General features: G+C 53.3%; 2 protein-coding genes across 2 annotated transcripts; both read right to left on the reverse strand.

Moving 5' to 3' along the window:
• Nucleotides 1–6944: 6944 nt before the first annotated feature.
• GPR135 (G protein-coupled receptor 135) lies at nucleotides 6945–8216 on the reverse strand. Its single transcript, XM_086614046.1, has one exon. The coding sequence runs from the start codon at nucleotides 8208–8210 to the stop codon at nucleotides 6945–6947; it is 1266 nt and encodes a 421-aa protein (XP_086470172.1). The 5' UTR covers nucleotides 8211–8216.
• A 1972-nt stretch (nucleotides 8217–10188) lies between these two features.
• On the reverse strand, nucleotides 10189–13583 carry L3HYPDH (trans-L-3-hydroxyproline dehydratase). The gene is made up of 5 exons (XM_086613815.1): nucleotides 13058–13583; nucleotides 12592–12761; nucleotides 12132–12254; nucleotides 11097–11238; nucleotides 10189–10310 (listed from the first exon to the last, which is right to left on the reverse strand). Exons 1-5 carry the CDS (start codon nucleotides 13581–13583, stop codon nucleotides 10189–10191), a joined length of 1083 nt encoding a protein of 360 aa, XP_086469941.1.
• Between the last annotated feature and the right edge of the window lie 73 nt (nucleotides 13584–13656).

Below are 13656 nucleotides of genomic sequence, written 5' to 3' on the forward strand. Positions count from 1 at the left end.
GATAATTTCCACCTGCTCTGAGTGTACACACTTCGGTGAAGTCCTCTGGTCAAGCTCCTGAGCATAAACCTAAGTGTTTAAGCCTGCTCATCAGTACTGCTGGCAGAAGCAGGTGGAGATTCCTGCTGCCTCCAGCCAGACTTGCTCTGGCCGCTGGGAGAAACAGGGATGTTTCTCCAGATGTGGAAGGGCAGAGCTGAATATTTCCACCCTGGGAGCTGAGCAGTGTCATCTGAAGTGACATCCTCAAAGCCATCCCTGCTGAAATTTTCTGCTTTTCCTTATGGTGGCAAGGAGAGGGTATCCCCATATCTGAAGGGAAAACAGACAACGTGTGAAGCACTGAGGTTTGCAAACACCTTTAACTCTTCAGCGCACACAATAAAAACCCTTCTGAGAAAAGGTGCTAATCCCCTTTTCAGAGCAAAGCTTAAAAAAAAATTTTAATCAGTTTATGAATCTCTTTAGATGCTCCCTTCTTTATTAGTTTCTAAGCTGAAAATTTATGGATGAGATGAGGTTGAAAATAGTTTATAAATGCAAGGATAATGCATGCATAAAATTAAGGATCTCAAGTATTTGGAAATTGCTCCTCAAACAGTTTTGTGGACTTTTGCCAGTGCTTGCCTTTCCAAAACCAGCTGAACCTGGAGGAGCTCAGTGCCAGCGAGACAAGAAATAGCACAAATAACAAATGGCTCCTCTCAGAGTGAATTTATTTCCTCTGCTGAATCATAGCTGGATCCAGCTCATCTTTCATGATCACCCCAGAAACCTGTGGGCACGTTGCTGTGCTGCTTCACCTGGTACAAACAGCTGGAGCAAGGCTTCAGAGCTTGATTGCTGCCTGAGCAGCAAGTACCAGCACAACCCCTCCAGCTGGTGTGGGAAGATGAGTGCAACGATCTCTGCAGAAAAACACATGGATTGCTCTTCAGTTGTGGCTATTACAGCTTGTACTAGAAGAGCCTGGGTTTAAGGCTCAACCAAAAACCCACCCCTGAGCAAGAGCTGGTGTGTGAAGCCGAGCACAGAGTGTGAAGCCGAGCACAGAGTGGTGATGCTCACAGGAGCAGTGCAGGGCTGTGCAGATATGGTCAGCCTGGCCCACGGGCCAGTCAGCACAGTGCTGTCACCTCCCCAGGACAGAAATGCTGGAGGATATCACCACCTGCCTTTCTTCTGGCACAGTGGTCTGATGAGGAGGGGTCTTTGTGAGTGAATCCCATGCTGGCTCTGACTCCCAGCACACATCATGCTGTGCTGGTATTCCACTTGTCTTTGAGTCCCCTTTGCTAAATTTCTGGCTTCTATCACAGCCTCCCGGGGCTGTCTTGGCTGAGCAGATCATCTATCCCGCTTCAGCCAGACTAATACGGGCCTGGTTTTGTGTCTTGGGGTTTGTGCTACTTTCGCTTTGATCTCCCCAGTGACTCATCCGTTTTATGCCACTTAGAGGGATTTGCAGTCTGTCTTTCCATGTCACTTTTCCTCCTGCTTCTCACAGTGGTGATTTGCTGGGGAAAAAAAACACCATGAAAAGCAGAGCTGTTCCTCAAGTACTTCAGCTGGGGTGAATAAAGATACTTCAAGACTCAGGCAGTGTGCTGCCAGCAGCACGGCATTAGCAACCCATTGCTCCTTTGCAAATTCGGGACCGCCAGAGGGCTGACCACGTTATGGGTAGCGTCTTGTCCTCCCACATCCAGCCCCAGAGAAGCTACTGGGACTCACCTCGCTGATCCTGGCAAGCTCACGGCTTGCAGTAGCAGAGCAGCACAGCGCACCTGGGCATGGGTCACCCAAGCCTGGACCCCATTGGGGGTTACTCCTCCTGCAGGATTTAGGACCATTTTATTCTTCCAGCACTTAGTTACTACTTTGCGCCTGTGTAATGTTTTGCAAGCAGATCTAGAGGCTCACCCATTTATTATTAATAATGAGAGTCTCTATATAAAAATACAAATGTAGCTAGAGGGAAGAGGCAGCTCTGTTTCCGAACTAAGTGCCCTGCCAGCACCAGGACTGATCTCACCAGGCATCCGGGCTGCAGCTTTTGCAGCTCTGGAGAGCGCGCAGTGCAGACATTAGCCGGTGTTGCACAAAATGCCACTCTTCTGATGTCCTTTCCAAATTATTCATTTCAGCCTCTATGACAAACCTTCCAAAGAGCAGCATGTGTGGAGTTTAATGGTGACTACTGAATCCATCTTTGAAACTAGGTTTCAGAGAGGTACACTTAGGGCTTGGGCTGCATTGGTCGCAACTCTTGCTCTGAATGTTTTTATTTGGGACGTGGCAGTCCTGAGGGCAGAGTGGTAGATCTCATTAACAGAAGGAGGCTTTTCTTAGGATCTTTGGCGAAAAAGCTGTGCTGGCTGCTCAGATCTCTGCTGGCATCTACTGGATACACACATCAACACCAGTGCTGAAAGAGAAGCAGAGATGGTGGATCACATTCACGTGAACTATTCGGATCTGGTGATTATTACCAGCTATTACAGCCCATCAGGCTGTCACTTATAAACTGCTAAATCTTCATACTTTGTAAGTTATGCACAAAGCATTTGCTTTGAACCCGGACATCACTGGAGATTAGGAAGGGAGCGGAACATAATGACTTCAATGAATCTGATCATTAAATCAATGGCAAAACTGCCACTGACATCAGGTGGAACAGTACCTTTCCAAGTGCCTTTCCAAGTGCTTTTCGTTCATCAAGACTTAATGTTTCCTTTCTAAAATATACCAGTGCCACGTGTATCATTGCTAAATAGTATGGCACTCTGAAACTGAGGTGAAGTATGCTGGAAAGTAGACAAGGGACTGAAGAGCCCAAGGACTAATGTTTAGATTTGGCTTTGACTAATGTCACTGGTGTCCAGGGCTGAACTGGTTTTCAAATCATGTGAACTGCTCTCTCTCTCATGCTGAATATCCTGCACTGAATCACTCATGATTTTTTGAATTGGGGTGCTAAAAAGCATCCCAATGTCCTTCAGAGAGCCCTTGAGCAAATGAGATTACCATTTGCCCTGCATCCAGGCTCATCTCAAGGGAGGAAGAAGGAAAGAATTACTGCAGAGTCATGGCTGAAGGACTGGAGCCTCAAAGCTAGTTTGCAGTGTCTAAACCCTCAGCAGCTTGCTGCCTTCTGAGTTCCTCTTCAGCTCAAAGAGCATGGGCATACAAGAGGTGTGGAGCTGATGTCCCCATAGAGGCTTTGCCAGGAGACACCTCATGCAGTATTTTCTTACCCGGGAATAAGCAGCTGCAACCATGGGCAGTGCTTTCAGAGCTAGGGTAAAAGAGCGAGGTAACACTCAGGTCTCCTTCTCCTGGATGAACCCATGGAGCTAAAGTCTGGTACAAGGACAGACTGGCACACTGGCTTGCGTGGTGGCATAGCCAAGACCTTCTCACCCACTCTGCACTGTTGGTGAGAGCCAGCAATCTGCAGCACAACTGGGACACAGGAGCGCTTCAGGTATTGTTTCAGCAGGCAGCCTGCAACCTTTGGTGTGTTTTATGTGCACCTCACGTGTGCTTGTGTGCGCCTCTCTCCGCTGTTTGCGATTTATTTAAGACACTTCACCCTTCAGTTGTATTTTTGCAAGCACATTTTTAAAAATGCAGCTGTAGACAATCCTGTAGCTGACTTGCTCAACAGTGCTGTGATTATGAAGAGTGCAGGACAGGCACAGCTTTAAAACACAGGCTGGCTCTCTACTGGAGCTGCAGCAGGTCCATGTCAAAAAAGGTCTGGTCAAGATCCAGCCCAAGTTAGTGTTTAACAGAAAAGTGCTAGTTTGTGAAGGCTCAAAGACCACAGCCAGTTGCCCTCATTCAGTGCTGCACATACAAGTCTAACGTGCAGGGTCTGGCTAGTGCTTGCTAAAAATAAGTTGAAATCCCAGTCCTGCCCTTGCCAGTAGCAACTGCCACAAGGATGCTTACCTGGCCTGAGGTACGCCAGTCAGGGCATTAAACCAGTAAAAAACTGAACCAGCACGCAAAAGAAGAAATTAAAGGTTTTCTGTTGTTTAGTGCCTGAGCTGGTTAGCGAGAGCCAGCTGGGGTAGTGGGGCAGAAGAGGCTGGGAAGGTGGCCAGAACAGAGCACCAAGGGGAGCAGGACCACTCTTTTCAGGGGCTTTTAGCCATATGATCAACGCAGTCATGGCACTGAATGGCATGCCACGAGTCAGGCACAACAGTGCTGGACTTCCACCTTCCTCTTTTTCTTAACCCAAGAACTATCCCTTGGATCATTTGTGCTGACCAAATTTGTTCCAACTGGCAGAGAAAGCTCTTCTTGCATGCAAAGAGCACAAAACCTCCCTGTAGATCTGTGTGGTGCTAAAGACAGAAAGGCTCTACACGATCACTTCTGGTCAGCGTAGGCTCTGCTTCAGAGCTGCAGAGAAGCCAAGCTACAAACAGTGACATCCTTTCTCCTACAACATGGACTTCGTACTGCAACAAGGATATGTGCCAAACACGCTATCTGTACCATGCCAGATGAGCAGAGTTAGAGTGCCAGAGTGCTGCTCTGAACTACAAGCAGTCTGCCTTTGCCTGCTGATGGTCAGGTTGATGCTTGCTTCCGTTCTCCCCATGGCATTACAGAGTACAGGAATGTACAATGGCTTTAAACTGAAAGAGGGGAGATTTAGATTAGAGATAAGGAAGAAATTTTTCACTCTGAGGGTGGTGAGACACTGGAGCAGGTTGCCCAGAAAAGCTGTGGCTGCCCCATCCCTGGAGGTGTTCAAGGCCAGGTTGGACGAGGCTTTGGGCAACCTAGTATAGTGGAGGGTGTACCCGCACATGGCAGAGGGGTTGAAACTAGATGATCTTGAAGGTCCCTTCCAACCCCAACCATTCTATGGTTCTATGATTCTACGACTGTGGCTACACGTGATGGAGACATGTCCTTCTGGGAAGGCAGAATCCCATGGGTTTTGTTTGCTACCTATCTCCCGATTGCAGTTGAATTTTTCTATACATAATATAATGAGTCAATGACTACTGGGACTCGAGCAAAAGCTCTTGAAGCTGTTCAAACACCAGAGCACTCCGTATGGCAAATTAGCCCGCACCAATCTCCTTGTTGCCACCTGCCAGCTACCTAGGTAAGAGTTAAATCTATTCTCATCGTTCACAATGTCCTCTTTCACTTTGCACTAGCCATACCTTGCTGCGGAAGGGCAGGTATGTAAGAAATTCCTGTCTTACCCTTCTAACAAGTCCCTAGTGTTCACCTGCCATCAAACAGCTTCTGTGAAAAGCTGTGGTGTTTCCATCCAGCTTCTCTCTGAAACAATGCAAATACACTGCTCCACTTGAAAAATCCAGGATCTGCAGGTCAAAGAATCAGTGCTGAGAAGCAGTCAACGGTCAAATCTTTTCCTCGTGGGCTTCAGGAGCATCACAGAAGGAAATTACATTAACGTTCAAAGCATGAAAAACAGCTGCATTAACATTTCATGAACAATTAGGTCTCTCATGTGGCAATTTTTTACAGAAGTTCCCTTCTCAAGGCTCGGCTGAGAATGACACCAGGCTGAGACACTTAAATCTCCTGCATAAAAGACAATTTATTTCTTGTCTTACTTACAAAACAATGATACTATGTTCACTTGGGTCACAAACAATTCAAAAAGCCAGTAAAACAGTAACATTGCATTTTTAAAGCCTGTACAAGGAAAAACACTGCCTTTTACATCTAACACTCTATCTCAAAGATAAAGGAAGGCCTGATCTTAATTTCTGATTCAAAATACTAATTTAAGGCTTTAGACCTCTGGACAAAAAAAACCTATACTGACAAATTCATATGAATTTATGCCATGAAATCACACTTCCATTGTGTTATTTTCCTTTTTTTTTTTCAATTGTATACAGAGCTGGTTTTTAAATATGGATTGCTGCCATCAATACAATAATATCTCTTCTCTGCATATACACATTTGCACATGCTTAAGAGCACACAAAGAGCGCATGACATTGTTTTACCTCTCCTTTCAGAGACTCACCTGTCTTCCATGGCTCCTCTAACCATGGTTAAACTCTCAGAGATGCGAGACACTTCAGATGAGCTTAAAAAGAAAACACACACCATGTGCACAAACTCAGTGATAACCATAGTCTACATCCACACCCTTTTCCTCTGTCTGAAGAACTCTTACTTCTCATATTCATAGTATTTTAAGATGACTGTACCTGCAAAAAAAAAAAGAGCTGCTGAAATTCTGACAGCTGAGGTTTCATCTTCCTTCCCACCTGGTATCATACATCTTCCCTGTCACAACAATTACTGGTTTGTTATGCTTGGGAGTTTGAAAAAATAAAATCAAATCATCTTAATAGATGGCTGGTTTAGCCTGTCCTACAGTTTATGACTTTCTGACTATTTCTGACTTTCTGAGCGTTTCCATATATAACGGGTTAAAGCAGCGTTTTCCTGCCATGATGCGATTTTCACAGTGTAGTGTTTTCAGAGTGCCTTCCAGCTGCCGGTGCTCAGCTTTCAATTGCTTTTTTGGCGCTCTGTAAGCAGCTCACACAGTCAGTCGGTTTGGGCTGTGTCAGTGTGTCTGTCTCTCAGCTTTACTGTGGCACTTTCTGCAGGGCTGGCGCAATCACTGTTTTGTTCTTGCAGTCGAAAACTCCTTTACTGTCTGGGCTCGGCAGCTACCATCGGTGTGTCAGGACTGCTGAAAGGGTGGCTTCCTTGCCTCATGGCTCTCTTGCTGCTTACAGACTGGGTCACCAAACTAGAGCTCGCATGATGGAGAAGAAATAACACTGTGGGTGGTGCAGTCCCATCCCTCCGATTTCCAGGTAGTCTGGCTGCAAAGAACTCAAAGCACCAGTTCTTCCTGCATTTCCTCAGGGAGACAGCCCCAGAGCCCAAAGCCTGCATCCCAGACCCTTATCGCTTCAAAGGCTGGTGTCAACAGTGTCTGCTTTGGCCTGCAAGGTGACCTCAGAGATGGTGTCTGGATGCCCATCCCGGCAGAAGAGGACGGCGGGGTTCTTGCAGGCCCACATGGCCACCTCTCCCCCACTTGCTGGGCTGGAAGAGGACAGGGCACTGCCTGGGGGGCCGCTGTGCCGATTGATGTAGCGCTCCCGGACGCGGTCAGCCCGGGTCTGGGGCTCTGGACGGCGGCCTGGGACCGAGAGGTAGGCTGCCACGTTGTTCCTAGTCCTGTAGCCACCCTCACGGCTTCGCCGCAGCAGCACGGAGATGTTGGGGTTGCGGGCAGCATAGATGAGGGGGTTGATGGCACCATTGGCCCAGGCCATCCCACTGGCCACGGCGTCCATGGTGGGTGAGAAGGGCAGGCGGCCGGCAGCGGCAGCCAGCCCCAGGACGCAGTAGGGGCCCCAGCAGCAGATGATGGAGACGATCATGATGAGGACGGTTGTGGCTGTGCGCATCTCCCCGTAGGCCCGCAGCAGGTGCCCGTACGTGGTGAGGGGCCGCACGCGGCTCTCGGCCAGCCGCACCGCCCGGCAGATGTTGTAGTGGCAGAAGCACATGAGGGCGAAGGGCAGGAGGTAGCAGAGCACGATGAGGGCCGCGCCATAGGGTGGTCCCAGCCGGGAGGAGCCCCAGGGCAGCACGTAGACGCAGCGGTAGGCTCCGGGCCGGGCCGCCCGCTGCCCCTCGCCTGCCAGCCCGTACCAGGGTCCAGCCAGGGCCAGGGCGGCCAGCCAGACCGCGGCCAGGAGCTGGGCAGCGCGGCGGCGGCCCATCTTGTGCCGGGGCTGGCGGACGATGGCGCAGTAGCGGTCGAAGGAGAGGAGGGCCATGGTGAGGGTGGCGGCGATGCCCAGGCCGGCGTGGAGGGCGGCGCTGGCCAGGCAGAGGCGCTGCCCGAAGAGCCAGGCGCCGGGCGGGCGGCCGAGCAGGCTGAGGAAGGCCAGGGGCAGGCAGAGCAGGGCGCCCAGCAGCTCCGACAGCGACAGCGACAGCACGAAGGCGTTGGTGACCGTTCGGAGCTGCCGGTGCCGGGCGATCACCAGCAGCACCGCCCCGTTGCCCAGCGCCGAGAGGGCGAAGATGAGCAGCAGCGCCAGCGCCTGTGAGGCCAGCGCCGCTGCCGACCACCCCGCCGCCGCCGCGGCCGCCGCCGCCCCGCCGCTCTCGTTGCCGCCGCCGCGGGAGAGGTTGCCCGGCGCGGCCGCTGCCGGCTCCATGCGCGGCCTCACGCCCCGGCCCGCGCCGCGGCTGCAGAGGCGCCGCCCGCCCGCCGCGCTCCCCGCCCGCGCCGGGCCGCCGGCCCCGGCAGCCGCTGACGTCTCCCGGCCGCCGTTGCCCGGGGAACCGGCCAGCGGCGCCCCCCGAGCCGAGCAGCGGGGCCCGGCTGGCACGGCCGGGCTGGGGACAGGGACCCGCCCCTCACGGCACACGGGCAGCGTCCCCATCCCAGAGCTGGGAAGGGGTCCCCGCAGCCCCCTTCCCCTCACGGCCCCTCTCTCCATCGCAAAGGGGCAGGAACCTGGCTCCTCCCGGACACTCCCGTGGAAGCCAGGACCACTCCTCGCACTCTCCGGGCTGGGGGTCTCGCAAGCTCAGAAATCAGACTAGGGGCACCCGCACAGGCAGCAGGACCCTGTCCCCTCCTACTCCCAGCCATGCCGGAGCCACCTGCCCCGCTGTGAAAAAATTTCTTGGGGATGGGGACAGGGATGGGATAAGGCTGCGACCCAATTAGTGCCTGAAGAGCTCCTGAGCTTTCTGTGCTGGGCTCCGTGACTTGCTGACTCAGCTCTTCCCCAGGAGCTGGGCTGGGGTGGATGATCACAAGGGAGATGCCTGGAAGCTAGAAGCACACAGAGTTTGCTCCTGCAAGCACGGAGGATGTGTGTGTCACCTCTTGCTCCCCCAGACCAGAGGCTGTACGGGATTTATCCAGGGATTACAGGGAAGCTGGGCGCAAGAGCCCCAGCACCAGCCAAGAAAACTTCCGTCGGCAACACAGCCATTCCCTGAATGCGGGGATTTTTCCAAAGTTATAATTTTCAATTTGATAGAAGAAATTCCTCCCAGGCTTTTTTATGCCAAACCTTTTCCCAGCTCTCCAGGATGACTTGCTCCCTTCTGCTGCATGATCATTCTCATTTTCACGTCTCATTTTAACGAAGCACACTCCCTCGAGTGTCTCCAACAAGCGAACACCGTTTTCTCCGGAGACACAGTGGAAATTACAAGCCCCGAGTGGTCTCCAGCTCTGCTTTTGCCACAGCAAAGGCTTGTCTACAGCCCAGGGCTTGGCTTGGTTTTTCCACCGGCAATCCTCCCTCGAGGGACTCTGGCAAAGCACATATTGACTGCAATCTGCTACACAAGCTGCCCCCGGGCTGAGACAAAATCATCAGCAAATAATTTTGCAATCAAAGGTCATAGTGGCTCAGACCTTCAAATACAACCTGTTGAAGGTTAACCACAAGGTATTTGCAGCCAATGGTTCAAGATTAGCAAGAGAGGAAGGTTTAAGGAAGCAGCATGGCATGGACGAGCAGTGGGGACTGGATGGTAGGAAGTTCTGAGCAAACACTTGCATCCAGCCCCAGGGCGCAGGAGGGCTCCAGCAGGGGTGAAGCGAGTGCAGTGAGGAAGGGGGTGTCTGGACAGGCCTGAACAGGGCAGGACAGCAAAGCCAGGGGGCATGAGACAGAGCAGCACAGCTGGCTGAGTGGGAGGCATCAAGGAAGAGCAGACAATCCAAACCAACAGCCGTGACACACTCGGCACAGTCCTGGAAATGACCTCTGGGAGTGAAAACAAGAGGAGAAAGGCAGTGTTTCCAGCTAGCGTTTAATAGGAATCTGGTTCTGAAATTAGCAAATTGCTGACGTAGAGAAGGCACATAAATTTGAAGACAGCTCTCCAAGATCAGCTCCATTTTCTGTGAGTAATTATTAAAAAAAAAAAAAAAAAGAAGAAAAAGATTATGGCTTCTCAGAGCAGCCCATATATGCTAATCACATTGCACTCACCATGCTAATCACAACAGGGGAACACAGCCTGTTATCTGGAAAGGCAGCAGGTACTGTCACGCCACCGAAGGCTGTTCCTGTTGCTTTGGCACATTGCATCGAGTCGTGTTGAAACGCGTGGGCAGGAGCAGCACAGCACCATCGGTGAGACTTTGCCACCAGCCTGTGGTTCAGGTCACTTGAAGGAGAAGCCGTATTTCAGCGGGTCCTCCTCTTCGACAGTGAAGGTGGCTGTACCAGTGTAAAAGGCTTCTCCCGAGACTTCCACAACGACAGCGTTGTACTCCCCAAACTTGGCTTCCTGCAGAGGGATGAGGATCAGGACAGAGGTGACAGGAGGTTCTCCGCTCTCCCAAACCCACGAAATGCCAGCACTAAGCACTACCTGGCGCTTAGGCAAAGACACCCCTCACCGAGCGCTCTGCCCTGCCCAGGCACACCCCAAAGTGTGCAGCAGCCCTTTTACTGCCTCACCTTGCCCGCAGGAGCTCCACACATGCACGACGGCTGCTGAGCTCGCGAGCCCCTGCACTGCCACGACCTGGGTTTGCCTCAAAAGGAGGCTGACAAGCTGCCGAGGTGGCTGCCTGCATCCAGGGAGCGAGAGCTCCCTGAGGCACGTCCAAACCTTCACACTCACGTGCTGTCAGATGCCATGAGGCCAGGGCTGGGCCTGGAAACCCGCATGCACAGACACAGCTTCTACATCTCTGAACAATGCGCTCTTTAAGCAGGCAAGAGGGGGCTAAACCAGGAACCCACCCTTAGCTGCCACCGAGAATGGACCAGACTGAGTTCTCTACATAGAACATCGGAAACATTTCTCACCCCAGTCCTTTCCTGAGGGCTGAGGGAGGACTTGAAGGGAAGCCACGCAGTAGGACAAGGTCTTACTGTTACTGACTTCCCTAATAACAAATCCTGAAGCATGAGGCTTGTGGGAAGAAGAAACCTCCAGGCACCTCCCTCCTTACATATGCCCTTCCCTAGGCACAGAAACGCTCCTCTGCTTCTCCACTGAGCTGAGGCAACAGCACTTTTCCAGCAGTCCTCAAGACAGAGGGGAAGTCCAGCACAAGCCACTTGCCTGCACCGCCTTCCCAGTGAACAAGGACCCTGTGGTGCTGCTCCGAAAGGTTCTGGTCTGATTCAGCTGGATGAGTCCCTTATGGTACTGCAAGGCGATGCGAGCTGTCACACCCGACCCTGTCGGGCTTCGGTCAACCTACGTTCAGAAAAGAAGATGAACTTCGTCTGTTATTTTGTTTTTTAATAGAAAACAGTATTGCTCCTCTCACTTCTCTTTGTCACCTTTATACTGCACTCGGGGAAAATCCCCCTAGTCCAGAGGCTTGTACAGAATCCAGACATGTCACAAACGAGCAGGCAAAATAAGCAGGTTTGGTGTACTTTTGGATTCTAATCACCTTCGGCAAACTAGTAGGGATGAGTGATCTCGTACATATTGAGGCTATTGAGGGAATGCTTGAAAGCGTCGCATGATAGCAAAGGAAGTGAAGGGGGCAGAAGCCACCTTTCCCATTCTCACATGTCAAGGTAGGATCAGTTCTCCTTAACGCTAACCGAGAGAGCTGCTGGCCAGCCTGGTCTTTAAAATCTCCAAAACACAGCACTGGCCAGCTTCCGAGGCAATGTGTCCCAATGCTCCACACTCCTCACTGCTGGGAAGTCCAACCAAAACTTCCCCTGCTATTTATGTGATACCTTATCCACAGCAGACAAGGATAACATTTACACTCCCTCTTTTCTCTCCTGCTCTGTTTGTCCCCACCAAGTGTTCCCTAGATTGGGACTTTAAGGACAGGCACTATGTTGGGATCCCACCTCAGCCCCTCAACTCCTGGGACATTCCTACCTATGGGACATGGGTATGAACTTTTTTAAAATGCAGCCATCTAAGACGTGCAGAAGTATTTCTGTCACTAGGAACTAAACCAGCACGTGTTAAGTGACACTCAGCTCTTCAGAGACATCACTGCAGCAGAAGCAGCGATCACTGCCCAAAACGAGAGAAACACAACCATCTCGTCTCTGCAGTGGATACAGGAACAGAAAAAGGTGGTGCCTTGTGTGCCCGAGAAGAGCCCGCTTCTGTACCTGTTCATCTGCAAACACACAGATGTTGGTGGTGGGCTCCTCACTAAAGGCATCTTTCCCATCTGTCAGTATGGTGCCGTAGAGGAAAGCCAGGTCTTCACTTTCAGGGTGATGAAGCTTGAACTGGGAAGAGCACAGAGAGGTTCACCAACGTGCACAGCAGCTGGGCAGTCAGCAGTACGTGCAGTCCAGCTTCCTCAACAGGACAGAGGAAGGGGACAAGGCCCCACTGCTGCGTTTCCACCTCTGCTTCTCCAGTAACAGAGACGGACTCAGCAGAAGGAAAGTGAGCTCCTTCTCACGTCCTTGTAAGGCTTGAGGAGGACTCTGAAATTCAGCGTGGGGTGGGGAGGATGGGACTCCCTCCCATCCTGAGCATCTCAGGGGAATAAAGGGCCCGAGTCTGGTGCAGACAGCCTTCCAAAGGGAACACGGTGGGTACTGCAGCGCTCCACCATACCTGTTTCTTCACTGCTTCCGTCACCGCACTCGCTGCATTGACAAGGTCTGTGGTCTTTGAAGAGCACACATGGAGACCCAGCTGCTCAGCACTGACAAAGGCGTAGAAAGTGCCACCATAGCCTATGTCGACCACCACTCTCCCGTGACCAGGGACGTCGACGGCCAAGTCTGGGCAGAGAAAAGGAGGGCTGCGATGAGAGAAAACCACGCCGAGCAGCGCGCTCACTCGCGGAGCAAGGGAACCTGGCTGCATGCAAGGGGGGTATGGGGACAACTCGAGTGCTCCCATGCCGGAGTGGCACACGACACCTTAGGCCATCCCCGAGAGCCTCACCCTGCCTCTGGGGAGCCTTGGAATCAGGGAGGGATTTGCAGACACCCCTCAGCCAGGTGGCGAGCCCCCACCCTGGCACGGCCAGCACCAAGCCCTCCCCAAAAAACAGCGTGGCAGGCTCGGTGCCCACCGGTGGCGGCAGCGAAGGCGGGCACGCTGTGGAAGCGGACGGGGTTGCCGCTGCGGTGGCCGTCCCAGGGGACGAAGGCGGTGACGGGCCCGCAGGGGCAGCGCAGGCGAACGGCGGTCTCGGGGCGAACGGGCGCCGCCACCAGCCCGTAGTCGAGGGCGAAGCGGCCGAGCGCCAGGACGGCATGGCCGCACATGGCGCTGTAGCCGGCTCCGTGCAGGAAGAGGGCCGCCAGGTGGGCGCCGGCGGCGACGGCCCCGCCGCGCACCACCACCGCCCCGTACATGCCGGCGTGGCCCCGCGGCTCGTGCACCAGCGCCCGCCGCACGCCGTCGTGCGTCGCCGCCATCTCCCGCCGCAGCGACAGCAGCGACAGCCCCCTCGCCGCCGCCGCCTCCGCAGCCTCCAGCCGCGGGACGATGCGCAGCGGCTCGCCGCCCGTGTGCATCTCCACCGTCCGCAGCACCGGGCCCGCGGGAGAGTGCGGCGGCAGCCGCCGCTCCCCGACACCCTCCTCCGCCGCCATGGCCCAGCGCCGGCGCGGCGGGGACGGAGCGGGACACGCCCCCGCCCGCGGCCGCGCCCCCGAGGCGGAGCAA

Source organism: Tauraco erythrolophus, chromosome 6, assembly GCF_009769465.1.
Source record: "Tauraco erythrolophus isolate bTauEry1 chromosome 6, bTauEry1.pri, whole genome shotgun sequence".
Lineage (NCBI taxonomy): Eukaryota > Metazoa > Chordata > Aves > Musophagiformes > Musophagidae > Tauraco > Tauraco erythrolophus.